Below are 16,058 nucleotides of genomic sequence, written 5' to 3'. Positions count from 1 at the left end.
AGAAATAAGAAGTGTTTGGAAGAAATTAGGAATTCCTTGGCAATGCAATTCCTACATCCATTCCCTCTGCATGTCTCTTGTTGACTCTCTAACGTTAAATGCTTCCCAGTGTGATTAAGATCAACACCATTCTATCTGAAAACTGCGGATCCGTAAACAACTTTAGGCTACTGCTAAATACCAAATCGGAACAGTACACATTGGGGATTCAGATAATTCATTTTAATGACGAAAAGGACGACATCTAGAGTTGGCCCTCGAGACTGTGTCTGCAACTGTAGGCCCCAAGCCTCAATATATATTTTAAGCCTTTCAAGGAATTTAAGATTTAATATGTTCAGGATGTTATCTAAAATAAGGCAACTTTTTCTAACCACATTCTAACGCCTTGTTTCTGTGTTAGTATTGTAGTACATACTTTTCATCAGCAGAGGGTATGTTTGGACCGTTAGCACGGCATAGATGCGTAGGACCTTGGCTGTAGGTCTTTCAGCTAGGTTCACCACAATACGTTTCTGCTGGCTTATTTCACTTCAGACCTTAACCTTTCCCTATCATTTTTAGGAATTCTCACACCTATTTTGTAGCACTATATATCATGCAATGTAAAATCCCAATTCTGTCTCATTAATTATTTATTGTCTTGGAATTGGACTTCATGAAGCTGAGGTAACAGCTGAAAAAAATGCCCTGAATGCACAGAATTGATCACTTGAATTGAGTTGATCTGAATTGCACTGTTTCCCCCAATGGAAATGCATCACCAGTTGCATGCTTATTGATATATTTAAAAAATCGACTTGTAGGACAATGGTCTGAAATAATGAATCCTTTAATGAATGTCATTAATAAGGGTGTCACTGCCACTGGTAATTCACAGGTAAGACAGTGTTATCAACTTGGACTTGTAACAGGTCCTGTGTATATGCATTTCTGAGTGAGTGACTGTGTGAGAGAGAGAGAAAGAGAATGAGAGAGAACGAGAGAGAGAAAGAGAGAGAGAGAGAGAGAGAGAGAGAGAGAGAGAGAGAGAGAGAGAGAGAGAGAGAGAGGAGCGACAGGTTCCCTGCCTAAAGTGGCTAGTGCCTGCCTGATCCAGTTTGGTTGTCCACAGGAATCTGCCGGAGCTACTGGGTGAGAGAGGAGCCCCTCATGCGTGAGCACGGCCAATTATCACATCTGCTGAGAGGATTAGGGCGCAGTAATGGTGACCTACAGACGCTAAATCTGCTGTCGTTAAGGAACCCCAACAATTCCGGTCACACTTGGCAGACGTGCAGTTGGCTCCAGAAAAGGAGAAATAGGATTATGACTATAAGAGGGTTCCAGACTATGTGTAGACTGTGTGTGTGTGTGTGTGGCTTTGTGATGTGATTTTACACTTCAGTTTTAGGTATTTTGATTAATTAGATTTATTCCAGTACTATGTCAGAATTCAGGTCATTTTTATAAATGGCACACAAGAAACAGTAATTGACAGGATCCTCTACTAAATCACCTGTTCTCATAATTATATCTTGCTGTCTGTTCACTTGCTTTTATTATTTTATCTTGCTCTCTTCACTAATGCTTCTTGTCATTGCACTATTCCCTCTGCTGCTGTAACACTGTACATTCCCCCATTGTGGGATTAATAAAGAATGATCTTATTTTGATATTTTATGTATGTGTCATATTGTGCCTCATTATGTCACTTAAACCCCATTAAGCACTACCATCTGGCATTTGAACTGTGCTGAAATGTTATGTGTAACATTTAAGTGAACCATATATTGTCATCTAGACCCATTGATGTCTTCATAAACTGCCATTTCCAGAGAAAATATGCTTGTCTCTTTCTGTGGCACAGCTTATTGTCGGTTCTCCCACTCTTAGTGACTAACACTAGCATCAGATGATAATAATGTGTGTCAATTCACAGAGCTTCCACCTGGCTTAATCCCCATTGAGAAAATTGGCTTAGTGAATAGATCCATCATTGCGCAAACTCCGTGTCTGCCAGGAGCATCTAAGCAACTGCTAAAAAAAGACCTCAGAGACGCAATCTAAAAGGCTCTTTATTCATGCAACAGGGTTTACATTGCAGTTGTTTGCACAGCAAACCTTGTATGGAACTGTGTCATTGAACTGATTACTGTATTGTCTGAAAATAGGCTCACCAAAGGCCCCATTACCTGAGAGAACCTTAATTTTCCTCAGTGTAATTATTCTGTAGAAAAATAAACAAAACCGCAACCATTCTCTCACAGATCAGAGACAAATGAGTGTCTCTGAAGTGGTCAGATTCATTAGAGGACAGATTGAAATACTCCATGGGGCAATTGCCAGCAGCTCTGAATCCTCATTCATTAAACTCAGTAGCAAGCACTGAATGTGGACTAGCTCCCCAACATCCAGGAATGGCAGCCCGCCCCAGTGGAGCAATTTGCTAGCAATCTGTGCACATGGCAGCTACGCCAACAGCCATCAGAACTCTTCAGGCTTGACAAAGGCACCCAGTCTCAAAATGTCATTAATCCCGAAACAACATCCGCCATAAAGCAGAGTGAATCGTTCATCTGGCCCCCCTCAAACTGCACGCTCAATTCATTCCAGGTGACAGTGTATGGTTTCTTTTTTTGGTTAGAGGGATATTAAACTGGACCAAATTGCAGAAAATATTTAAAGACGATTGAACGTTTGTGTACAACCTATGTTGTCTCTCCTGGTCAGGAAACCTGTGCTTAAGGTGATTTTGGGACAGGAAATAGGTGCTGCTCCAGACCAGGTACGACTGCTGCTGTGTGGAATCTGCCCCGGGCAGCCAAGGGTCTGCCACCAGCAGGTTCGTCCATCCACTGCAGCACGCGGGCGGATGGGCTATGGTTCAGGGCAAGCTGGCGTGAGCTATACCCTGACATTCCAATGCCCAGGGCACCCAGCACCATAGCCATGCGGGGAATAGCCAAGCTTCTTGCCTTCACATCCACAGAATGCATTGCATGTGTCTGGAGAGAGGGCAGGAGACAAGGAGTTGTTACTATAGGGATCAGAAGTAGAAATGTTCCTTTGCTGCATTTGACTACTGTCAGACAAAAACATAACAAATACAAAAACATAATTCCTGGCCTACGGCAGTGTTACAGAAGTCTGTTTAAAAGCCAGTTATTTAATTTGCTACGCAATGTAATCTACAATTATCTAGCCACAGAATAAACACAGACAATGACATGTAGAGGCAACCATACAATTACCAAATAATAATGAGTGCCTTTGACCAACAAAGTCTTCCTTATTTTGTAAGAGGCGCAATTTCCTAAGAGTCCCTAAAACAGCAATTAAGACTAGGGAGGAGAAAGGAGCGGAGACACGTCATGAAACTGTGAATCCAGCTCCAGATTTTCCCTGATGCTCTCTGATTTATCTGCGCTTAAAACTCAGGGAACCATTTCATGAACACTCACACATGCGATAAATACTAATGTATATGCTAATTAAAACCAACTGCAAGCACACATTATGGACTGAAAAACTTCACAGAATATTCTTTGCACAGAGGAACTTGAAGAGGAATCTTCATTTGGAGAATGGAGATTTAGGTGGCAAGAGTTCTCCTTGAACAGCTCTCAGCACTCGCCAACAAAGCAATCCCCTACAGCACAACTAAATGGATCACACAGAGTGCTATTTTATTCTACCCCATAAAGTTTCTCCACCATACATTCACAAGAAACATGAGAGAGAGAAAGAGAGAAAGAGAGAGAGAGAAAGAAAGAGAGAGCACTAATGGAATTCTGGAGTCATTAGAGGCCATGCTGATAAATAACTGCATCTATCACTCCACTCATCCAGCTCTCCGCAGCCCCCAGAAGGGGAACATAGGGAACAAAGACCTTCAATTAATGTAGTCACACTTGATTAACTGATAATGAACCTGTCTGCACCTGGTGCTGAGCAGTTCATGTGAGACAAATTGGGCAACACTGAAGTTCCCCTTGAGGGTATTCACATGTTGAGATAAGAACAGCAAGTTCAACAGTACTTGCAGTTAAAAAAAAAAAAAAGTAAGGACAACCACAGGAATCAATGAAATGTGTTAGAAGCAGTTATCTCTAAGCTGGTGATAATTCTTGTCTGGCTGCTCACCTGCAGATATCGGATGTACCGAGGAGTTAGCCTCGGGAGGCGGAAAAACATCTTCGATGGCTCCAGGGTGCCGACCTGTTTGATGGACCACAAGGTGCCAAGCTTCATACAGAGGTCCTCTTCCTCGTAACCCTCTCTCTTTCCCTCACACTCCAGGGCCTGACGGATAAGAGAGAGGGCTTGCCTGAGGACAGGGCCTGAGTGACTGGATCTGTCTATTGGCTGATGAACTGCCTGAGGTACTTATAAAGCCTATCCTTGGTTACATAAGCCCCCACCAGGACACAGCCAGGAAAGGATTAAAGGTGGAACTGGCAGAGGAACTGGGAGCATGGCGCTTGACTGCAGCTTATATTAACGCTGTATAAAACAGCAGGGGTGCTGGGTGTTTGGGACGCTTACCTTAACTGGCTGTAGATAAATTAGCAAACAGTGATCCAGGGCAAAGAGAGGGCACATTGACCTGAAACACTCTCTCAAGATGGTGCCAAGTCAAAAAGGTGGGACCTTGAGACACATAATCAGTGTTATTGAGGTGCCTAAAAGAGAGGGGGAAAAAATGGCAAAATACGCAGAGTTTGGGATACTTCTTCCGTTTCGTGCAGACGCCAGCAGTGTCTTCTCATGCAAGCTCAGCAAGTTCCTTGAGGTTTAATATCCTCTTGTCTCGGGTTCTGCCCCAGGCTCTGAAGCTCAGTCCTGGTAATGAGGCAGCTTTTGGATTTTTAGAACATTCTCCTCAGTGGACTCTGGCATCACCCAGGCGACCAGATACCCAGCACTACAATGGCAACAAGGAGGCCACTGAGTTTACATGTCAATCCACACTTTAATCTATCTGTTTAATCTATTTGCATTAGACCATTGTACAAAACCGCTTTTTGAAAGTGTCAGCAATAGCCTATATGAGCAAATCTGTTTTATACAGCGTTAATATAAGCTGCAGTCAAGCGCCATGCTCCCAGTTCCTCTGCCAGTTAGAGTCTCCCTTCTAAGGCACTCGCCTAACACGGATGATGAGCCTGAGGATGTGCTCTCTGCTCAAAGATGAAAAGTCAATAGAGGAATGAAGCTGCAACACAGCCTCTCTTTTTCTGAGGGCTCCTTTCTCACGAGGGCCTTGTGAGTCATAACAAACAAAACAAAATGCCATTTGACAGATCAGCTGAATTGCGATTGGCAGATCATTTCAAAAACAGTCTTGCAGACAGAGCATAATTATCACTTTGGGTGACAACCAGCTAGCATGTTCACAGTGTGACTCTCATGCACAGTGGCAGTCATGGCAGAAAGACAAGATCATTCCTTTTTTATTAACAACCATATTTTGACTCTGAGGCCCCAAAGGGAAGGTTTCAGCAGCATCTGTATTTCGCTGTGTCTGCGTTACAGTGTGCAGTAAAACTCAAGACCTAGGACATATATTCTGATGTCATTAAGTCAAGGCTTATTGTGGTTCATATTCAGCTTGGCCTGCAGTGTTTTGGTTGTTTTTGAATGTAATTACTTCTACAATTCTGATTCTCACAGCACATCTGCTGTGTGTGGGTGGACTTCACGGTGAATGTTGAGATACGGTTTCAATAGTAACAGTTGGCACATTGTGGCGACTGAAAATGCTAGTCTGTATTCTGTGCGTACTTCTTCTCAGCAGCGCAGTCAAATACCAAACTTGAAAAAACACAAGCATTTTCTGCAACAGAATGCTCCTCATTCTTGTGTAGAAGGTAAAGCTAAGTTCATTGCACTCTCTGCCAATCCAAATGAGCAGGGCAGCAAGCTGGTTGCACACAGTAAGAAGGCTCCTATCATGCAGAGATGAATAGTCACCAGCTGCTGAACAGGACGATAACTGGCCAGCGTGCTTGGCCAGGGGCTTCAGCTTTTCTAATGAGAGGCTCTCATTAATGTGAGAGAATTGGACAGGTCATCAGCAAAGTCCTTACAGAAGACTCTGTGCCAAATGGGTACTACAGCACTTTGGCTGTTGTTCTCTATTTCTTACTGAATACCCAAGTGCGGTAGAGAAATGGCTGTCTAATTGTAGAGAGATGCTGGTAATGTCATCTATTTTTCAACCCATTAACACGGATGGTGAAAGGTGGCACATTTTCCCCATTTTCAACTTTGTATATACTGTATATACACTACTTAATGTAAATTTGTTTGGGTGTGTGTGTACAAACACATTTACATATTAATCTATATACCGGTACTGTATATTTCAGTACATGCACTTACGAACTGTGTCCCTTTTTAAGTAGTGCTGGGGTGAGAGACAGCAAACACCTGCTGCCTCTTTCTCAATGAAGCTACAGATGGCAGAGCATGTTTTAATGATTCATTGCTGTTTTAATGACCATTGCTGTGCCACCCAGCCAGGGCATTTCCTTCCAAACCAGTACCCGCTCCAGAATCCCATCAAGTGCGTGTTGGCACAGAAATGGCACTTTGTCTGAACCTGAGCCGTGCCAAATCCCTGGGTCATAAAGGGCCTACCTGCACCATCTCCTTGCCATGGTTACGTTGTCAGGGCACACAATTAGAAGCTTAAGCCTGGTGCTAAACAGAGCTAGCTAAGTGTTTGCCACTCTGTTTCCAAGGCTACACACTTACCAAGGACTCTCTCACAAAGCAGGTCATCTATGGTGTGCTGTGAATGAAAGATTGTTATTGTTTTTAAGCCTGAGTAACTAAGTACATCCAAGTGGTCCCATGAATGAAATAGCACTGCAGCAAAAAGTATTTGTGATTGAGGAGTTTAGAAAAACAAATTCAGTATTACAGGGATGTTGACGGGGCTCGGCTTGGCCGAAGATGACGAAATGAAAATGGGGCTATTTCAGTGCTGTGGAAGGGTACTAATTGGTGAATGGTCAAGTTTGTTTGCAAAGTCTAAATGTCATGTCAGAGTAAGCCAGAGGGTTAGAGCCGACTGGTGACATTTACTGTCTGGGCAATTAGGAGCCGAAGGCTTAGCTTGGAGATTGAAACCAGCCGACCTACAGTGGAAAGATAAACAATAATCAATCAATAATATAATCAATAATGCTATCATAGTGCTGACCAAGACTTCAATGGCTTGGATTCAGTACAATTCACTGATGATTATAAGACTAGTTCTATGTGGCATCTCAACAGCACCTTGTCCCGTAAAGTAATTAGGTGAATTGCACCTTCATCATAATAATAGTGTATAGCATACTAAATACAATATTATTTAAAGATAAACAATGGAGACATTGCTGAAAATCAAGTTTTATTACAAATCATCTGTCAGGTCATACATATATTTCTGTTTTCCCTTTATAGATAAGGGCGCCCTGTTGCCAAGTGAAACTGATGTCTCAGGTCTTCACGACTTCCCCCAAAGGGAAAATGTCTGTGATCCAATAGTGAAAGAGAGTGCAGACAGCAGAAGCCTCCTCTGTAAAACAAAGAGTGTAACGACATTAGATTTCCAGCATATGTGCTTCCTATCAATATACCCTTCAACTAAAACCTGGGTGTATCAATTGAAGAACAACAATGAACAATCCTCCCACTTCACAAGTAACCATTTGTGCCAGCAATGTACATAATATTTAATCTCTTGCACAGAACTTTAGACAGGCTTATCTTGCATGTTTCTACACAGTCCCCCCCCCCCCCCAATACAGATGAATAAGTGAGGAGAAATCAAACTCTAAAAGGACCATAAAAAAAAAGGAAAAAGAAAAAATAGAAATCTTGACAGGTCTGTTTAAACAAACGTCAGAATGAAAAGCTGCCTTCCCCTGTGGGTGAAAGTGATTGAAGAAAATTCACCGCCCTTCACTGGAGTTCCCTCCAAGGCTGAAAGTCTGGGCTCGGGCTCCAACTCCAGCTTTGGAGTCTATTGATTCAGCCTCTACAAGGGAGGCTTCAGTGAGCTGTGAAGAGAAGCGAGTACAAGGGCCTTGCCGCTGACGGGCAGGGCCAACGCCTGCTTACAGTGAAGGGGGAGGCCTCAGCTGGAGAGACTGAGTTTAGCCATGGGAATGATGGTATAAGAAATTCATAGCCTCCTCCACAACATAACCTCACTAAACAATCCAGCAAATAGCGCGCGCACACACACACACACACACACACACACACACACACACACACACCACCTGGATTTGAACTCTGTAGTTGTCAACAAATGATCATGGTAATATGGAGTCTTGTAAATTAGGGGCTCCTCTGGCATGAGAACCTCTGGGTGCATCGACTGGAGATAACGCAATCCTAACATGCAACGATCAATTTCAACAATTCTGTCTTCGCTTTCATGTGCCACTGCAAAGAGTGCTGACATTTATCATACTTGACAAGAGACACACAGCTGCAACAGTCTGAAATTACTTTTTAAGTAATGACGTCTGACCTACTTACAAAAATCTATGCTCCAGCTTCTGACAGTAATGCGAGAGCAATACGAGTTATAATCTTGGAACTGCCATGTTCAATTGCGTGAGGGAGGGAAAAAATCTATCACTTCAGATAACTATTCAAGGCTTTTTGAGTCCATGAACATTTCGGTTCTAAACAATTGTTTCTCTTACCTGGGACAAAGTAAAACGTTTGACCTACATTGTTATCTTCATCTAATTTTAACTAGATAGAATTGTTTTGATATTGATATCAGGACATTTGATTTGAACCTAAACTGTCATCAACCTAACTGCATTCATCTGTGGGAACAGGTGGATGATGATGTGAAAAGGTGGTGTGGAAAAAATAGCTCTGGTCTATTGAGGGAACGGATTGTCTGTGAGCGCTTTCCTTAACGTTGTCTTGGCGACAGAGGCAGTGAGCCGGACGTCACCATGGCCACCTGCCTGGGCGTGTCCTGAATCTGTCACGACCGTATGGCCAGCACTTGGCTTGATCCTCTTACAGAGTGCCAAATCTTACCTGACCCTGGCAGACACATGCACACAGACAGACAGGCAGAGACAGACAGAGGGACAGACAGACAAACACCTACACGCAGCAGCACATGAGCAAGCAGCAGCGCTAATCCCACATCCATGTGAGTCAACATAAAACTGGCCTCCACGCATGACACACAACCCCCACCAGGTGGCCTTTCCATCCCTCATTTCACACGTTATTTTCCAGGTGGAGGTTAGACAGGTGAGTGCACGGCCAGCTACAGTTATGGCAGTGGCTATAGCCACGTTTGTCTCTTAGTGGGAAAGAGGTAAACAGAGAGAGAGAGAGAGAGAGAGAGAGAGAGAGAGAAAGAGAAAGAGAGAGAGACAGAGAGAGAGAGAGAGAGAGGGGGAAAGGGGTATGAGTGGGGCTCACCAACAGGCATGGCCGTGCTGCTCTGGAACTCCTCCAGCGCCCGCCTCAGTTCCTCCGCGTCGCGCTGCCGGACCAGCTTCTTCAGGCCGCACAGACGAGCCAGCTCACCTGGGGGCGCTGTTCTGTCAGACAGGCTGCGGAGAAGAGCGTCTACACCACTAGGGGGCGTTCTCTCAGGAGAGGAACCTGATATTGAGACCACACATCAAGAGAGAGAGAGAGGCCTGGGATTTAGGCAGAAGGAAAAATAACACAGCACCTCTTCAGAGCATTGATTGGATAAACAAATGTAGCCTCAAGCATTTAGCTGCACAGGCCATTCCGCTTGTGAAGTGCACATATCTGAGCAAATCGCCAGAGATTCTTATGCTTCATGTAGCACAAGCGAGGAGATGACTCAAAATAGCATCCCATGATGTGTTTTTTTTTTGTGCCTAGTGTGAGTCACACGTGAAGATGCCTAGCAGTCCCTGGAGAGTGATGATCCCTGATGCATGTGTGTCCCATGGGGACGGGAGAGTCTGGGAGGGAAGGTTTTCACAGGGATCATTGGATCTCTGCTCTCATCAAAGGAGGAGCACTAAGCCCTGGAACCAATGCACTTCCTCTCTTCCCAACCGGAGGCACATTTAAAGTTAAACACATTTAAAGTTACACAACACAACGCAACACAACGCGCAACACCATCTCCAATCCATAGGATGATCAAAGTGGGCGATGAAAGGCTTTCTGGGTATTCCCAAGACAAAACCACATGCATACGACAGCCCGCTGCACACTTCAATTCTTGTCATGCTTTTACTTACTAACCAACAATTCTATCACTACAAAGTTTCACTCTCAGTCACTTTGCAATAAGTAATAAATATTGTGTACAGAATTTCTTATATAATCAAATCCTAACACTACCTTATGTGGGTAGTAACAGCTTTAATTACATAAGTTGCTAATAGATGTGTTCTCGGAAAACGCACACAATAAATTACAGGGGAAGAATCAGTGTTTGTCGCATAGTAGCAATTATCACACGCAGCAGTGGCTGGTATATCTACATTATGTAAGGGCATGCTGTTATGCAAACTTCACAGGTTTTAGGAAGTTTGCAAAGAGAAATAAATAACTTACTGTCTGAGATGTAGGTCTCTAGTGTGGTCTGGAGGAAGTCCAGCACCTCAGCAGCTTGCTCATCTTTACACTCGTCCTCCTCATCCTCTGCTTCGTCCTCTCCTGCCTCTGCATCCTCCCTGTGCTGGTAGGTGAACTCTACGACGGAGGCCTGTGGCGCCAGGCCGAGGCTTCGCAGCTTCTCCCTGTGCCGCTTCTTCTTCAGCTTCCGCTTCTGGTTTCTGTTGAGCTGCTCCGCCGGGCTCGTCTGGGCGGCGGCGTCAACCTCTGACCCCGTGACACTTTCCTTCCCCTCTGATCCATTCACCAGGACCTCAGAGACCTTCCCTTTCCTCCTTCTCCTCCTCTTCCTCCGTGGTTCCTCCTCCTGGACGTCGTCGGGCTCCTCGTCTGATTGAACAAACATCACCAGACGAACCAGTTCCATTAACATAAAAACAAGTCATCACTCAAGTCCATCACACACAGCATTCTCAATGACTGCTATTGAGTTTGGCACGAGTTGATTATTGGAGGATATCACCCTAGGCGGACCACACACTGGGAAGGGAATCAATGTTTTGATTGGAGGGGGGGGGGGGTAATGTGTAAGCCCAGGAGGCAGAGTAGGTGTTTATGTAATACTTACTCCACTGACCGTGATTTGAGAGGATCCAGTTAATCTAAAACACCAACATCGTAGCAGTCTCTGCAGATGCACATGTGTACCCAACGCACACACAAACATCACTCTTGCTCGCGCACACACAAACACCATCATTATAGTGTTTTGAAAAAGAAGCTGGGTTCCATATGGGTCGTTTTGTGCAGAGAGTTGCATAATTGATGTGTCCTAGAGAAAGTTCCCACTGTTATTTATTAATTTTCTGCTGTCAAAAGATATGGAAATTGGCAAAGTAACAAAAAAAAAGGCAGGTAATGATTATTCAGGTTATTACCATAAAACTAATTATAATGAGCATAGAGGAAACGATTTTGCTGGCGGAGGCAAAGCAGAGAGGATGGGAGGGTGGCAATGGGGAGTGATGGCTCGATAATGTACGCTTATTGAGAATACTGAGGTTCAGCAAGGTCTACTGCAATCAATAGCACCTTGCAGACCAGCACATTCTGCAAGTGCTGGGTATTCAGAAGCCACCCCTGATCTCCCACTATAACAAAGTTATATGTTGTAATATCATTATCCTAATAATCACCCTTCTGAAGATACTAACAGGAAAGTATAAACCTGCAGTCCTGCATACCTGCATAAAGATGCAGTCCGCGGTTTGGTATAGGTTGTTAGTTGAGCTCAACAGCCAATCAAAGTACACCCCTCCCTTCCGTGATCCTGAAGCACCCTGTTGACTGGCTGGGGTGGTTTAAGGCTCGGTCCGAGCCACAGCCGCTAGCTTTGTTTCCCATTTACAGAGCCAGGGCTGTGTACGGAAACCACATTTTTTGGAGGACAAACACTGAATGGACAGCTACAGGAACGTGAGGAGCAATTAGCTGAATTTGACAAAATGTGTCTGGGATTACAATCTGTGGACTGCGCTTTTAAATCTTATCTGTGATAAAAAAAACATAGCTTACTTCAAGATACACCAATGCAGGGGGTGACTGACCCAACCCCCAAAATTTTGATTGGGACAGAGCCACAAAGCCCCCTCTAGTGGCCAAAGCAAAGTATTCCACAAAGACCAAGCCAAGAGATTTGAGGGACAATAGGGCATGCAACACTGTCTGTAAGATCTTCCTGAGATCAAAATGTCAAATTTACTATGTGCCGTTTGCTGTATATACTGTAATGAGTGGGCTCTGCAGTTCAGTGAGAACACCCTCTAGTTCAAAGCACATGAGTAATTCAACTGTTTACATGACTGGTTTAAATGTCAGTTGGCACCCAACACAAATGTTATTTTTACCAGCCACGGTTACATCAGTGCCTCAGTCATCATTTCATTTATGCCAAGCTGAAATGCACTGCTACAAAACAGCCCAGTTTTGGGGGGGTGGGGGTTCAACCAGCATCTTCCCATTCGCCATCTCGCCACCTGCACTATTCAAGGTCACACTATACTGTACTGTTCATTACACTGTTCATACACACATTACAAAAAGTCTGTCTGTAGGGAAAGGAGCAGGAAAATTCTGAGCCCACATATCTTCCCACCTGCTCTCATAGAAACTCTCTCATGCAAACACCATCATTCCCTCATCACCAGAACATCCTGATATTGCAATTCCCTTTTTCTAATACGGTCATGCCCCTGTCTATACCACCCTAACCAAAAAAGGGGATTCAGGCAATTACATATTTAACAATTTTGTCATACAAGCCATTCATTTCGTTGTCATTTTTATACAGCCCTTTACACGTTACAGTCCACTTGTATCATCAATCTTAGATATAATTGTTAGTAGCCAACTGCCGATCAGCAGTTGGCTGGCGGCAGTCATATCCAAGATTGATGATGCTTGTGGACAGTACGTGTAATTAAGCACGTCACATTGCCTTTATACAACAGTTCTACCACCGCCTAGTTGAGTTTGAAGACACCAGATTGTGTTTTCTTTCATTTCATTTTGTCTATTCATTCTCCACCCCAAAAAATTGTTCCAACCTGAGTTTTCAGCATGAAGAGCTGCCAAGCAACAAATAATGCAACAAAGCCATTCTGCTGTCTCGTTTTGAAAGAATGGAATGTTGACATCATACAATTCAATGTATATCAAATGAGGAGTGACTACTAGTGAAGAGTCTTAAGTGAAGTTGTTCCAGAATATACTCACTCATGGAATGCCTCTTGTTCAATCAGAAATGTGTAAGTTGTCTGACCAGATCTAACTGTTGTATAAAGGGGCGTATAAAAGTGACAACGAAATGTAGTAGCCTTTTTAACAATAGTTACGTCCTTTCAGTCTAGCTATTAAATGACTAGACATCGTAGATGCATGCATGAGAAGCAGGATAATCAAAACACTTTGATACACTTAAATTCTCCGAAAATCATAGAAAGGTAGGAGTACTCTTCAGTTACAACTCTTTTTTTTTTATGAAGCTCAGATTTATTTAAGTGAAGCTGTCTAAAAGCTGAAAAATATAGATTAGATCGAATCAATTAGGCTCAGGCCTATGTGTGTGTATGTAGAGCACAAGAGAAATAATGAAAACAAATAATGATAATCATGTAAAATGATTGCGATCTCAATATTGAGCAAAGTAATCGTGACAGTGATTTTTGCTATAATTGGCACCCCTAGTACACGGCATGAAGTGCTTCAGAGCATCTAAAAACGTCAATGACTAGCACTGCTTCCCTGAACCATATCAGAGGGGCAGCACACTCTACACAGCTATATTACACACATCATCACACACCTCAACATGCTTTCCGTATAAAAGTAGTTTTTTCTCTACTCAGTCCAATACGCCAATTTATTGTATGTCTTTGTAACAATAAACAGAAAAAAACATTAACTTGTTTCCTATCCCTCACAAGTGCACAAAATGGAAAGGTGTGCATAAGGCTTTGCTTAAATTTGCACAGAAGTAGTGGGCTTATAAACCACAGTATGGTAATAATGGACTGCTTACTCTCTGGATCACTCCCTGGTGCAGGGTCCACCACTGGTAACTGAGCACCACCGCTGTATCCCTCTGGAGGTGGAAGCACGGTATACAACTTTCTACCTGTAAAGGCTGGACTGCTTACTCTCTGGATCACTCCCTGGTGCAGGGTCCACCACTGGTAACTGAGCACCACCGCTGTATCCCTCTGGAGGTGGAAGCACGGTATACAACTTTCTACCTGTAAAGGCAGGTACTCCTCCATCACCTTTTAAAGAAGTACGCATGATGAAAGATGAATGCCACTGACGGAATCACAAACAGGTGCAACAGACATTTTTACGGATGTGTTCGCAACGCTGTTAGTTCAGCGACTTTATTTGTAGTATGGGCTGTAGAAATATCTGTTATGTGAATGACCGATTGGTTCATCTTACCATTGCCTATGACGGGTTTAATGCTTTTTGCAATGACAGAACTTTGATTAGCAACCGACTCGACTTCAGTAGGAGGTGGGTAGACAACTTTCTGAAGCTTTAGTTGAGCGGGTGCATGGTAAAGTTTTTGCAGAACTTTTCCTAGAAAAACTACAAAAAAGGAAAGGGACAAAATAAGTATTGTGTCGCCCCAGGCACACATTATTTATTAATCCATTTGAACGTTACAACAATAAATGCAGTCTAGGCTGACGGTACATAACTACGTTCCGGTAAACACGTTTACATTTAACAGCTTTACTACCTTAAGTTGAAGATATTTATCAAAATACTACCTAGCTATTAAACGTGTGGATGTTTGCCGCTTCAAGTTTAATGCCACATGTGAGAAATGTAAGGTCTTACCCTCTTTTTTTATCGACATTTCTGTAATGTTGGCTGCATCAATTTGGTTCTTTCTCGATAAACATTGCTCAAATTAGCAAACGTTGCCACTGTCTGACTGAATGTTAACTTAGCCAACTAGCTAGTTAGTATAGTTAACTAGCTATCATAGCTATCTGACATTAGCTAAACATCTCCGCTAGCTACTCCGGCGGACAACTTCCGCATGCAGGTCTGGGAAATGTCTTACATAAAAACATCTGCCTTGAAAATGTCCCACTCACTCGTGTTATCAATAAAGTTATATCGATAAACAAAACATGAACATTCACCGGTCCATCTACCCGGTTTATTATGACCTTCTCAAGATGGCGCGTAGAGGATTCAGAAGGCACTTCGGGTATAGCTTCGTTGACATGCGCAGACACAGCCAGCTGTGAGGACGAGTTTGACAGCAGCGCATGGGAACCGCGATGGGAATATCAAATAGGTGGTAGCAGTTCAGCCTCAGCACCACCGCACATCAATTTTAATACTGCATACTCTCAAAACTTCCCTGGCGTACCCACAATGTAAAAAGAGCCTGAGATTTTGGAATTACGTAGAATGTCAGCGCTGAGAAAGGTAACTCTCATTTATTGTGCGTGCAATTGATGTGTGTTTCAGACCTGGGAAAAGTCTGTAGACGATTTAGCAGTCTTGTGTCAATGTAACTCATTGCTCTAATAAGCTTGGATTTTTTGTTTAGAGTCGATGGATATCTGTTCATTGCATGGACAGTGGAACATACTCTGGAAATGTACGCAAAGTTCAATAAGGTCTTGAAACATTACCTTGTACATGATAATTAGCTTACATAAACTTTGTAGGCTATTTTATGAAAAGGTTGTCGGCTATCAGTTTCACGGCATGCTATTAATATGAATAATTTGGCAAGCTGAATGCGTTGTTCGTAAATATACATTATATGATATTGTCTAAATGCCATGAACAGTCTTGGTCTATACACGTTCATGTTGTATGACATGCATTTGTTTATAACGGACCTCAAAGGGACGGGAATCAACTGATAGTATTTTGGCATTCACGTGCATATAGGCTACTGTATGAATGCCCAA

At 43.2% G+C, this 16,058-nt stretch overlaps 1 protein-coding gene across 2 annotated transcripts; it reads right to left on the bottom strand.

Annotated features, from left to right (window-relative positions):
• Positions 1–7,371: 7,371 nt before the first annotated feature.
• Positions 7,372–15,316, bottom strand: erich1 (glutamate rich 1). 2 transcript variants are annotated; one of them, XM_080850622.1, is made up of 6 exons: positions 15,191–15,316; positions 14,557–14,706; positions 14,265–14,387; positions 10,567–10,956; positions 9,442–9,627; positions 7,372–7,552 (listed from the first exon to the last, which is right to left on the bottom strand). In XM_080850622.1, the coding sequence occupies exons 1-6, from the start codon at positions 15,198–15,200 to the stop codon at positions 7,473–7,475; spliced, it is 939 nt and encodes a 312-aa protein (XP_080706748.1). In that variant the 5' UTR covers positions 15,201–15,316; the 3' UTR covers positions 7,372–7,472. The 2 variants fall into 2 exon arrangements, with proteins under 2 accessions (XP_080706748.1, XP_080706747.1); XM_080850621.1 differs by having other exon boundaries at positions 14,962–15,267.
• Positions 15,317–16,058: the final 742 nt, after the last annotated feature.

Source organism: Sprattus sprattus (assembly GCF_963457725.1).
Source record: "Sprattus sprattus genome assembly, chromosome: 13".
Classification (NCBI taxonomy): Eukaryota; Metazoa; Chordata; class Actinopteri; order Clupeiformes; family Clupeidae; genus Sprattus; species Sprattus sprattus.
The sequence above is the reverse complement of the archived record's forward strand: the minus strand, read 5'-3'. Positions and strand labels throughout refer to the sequence as shown.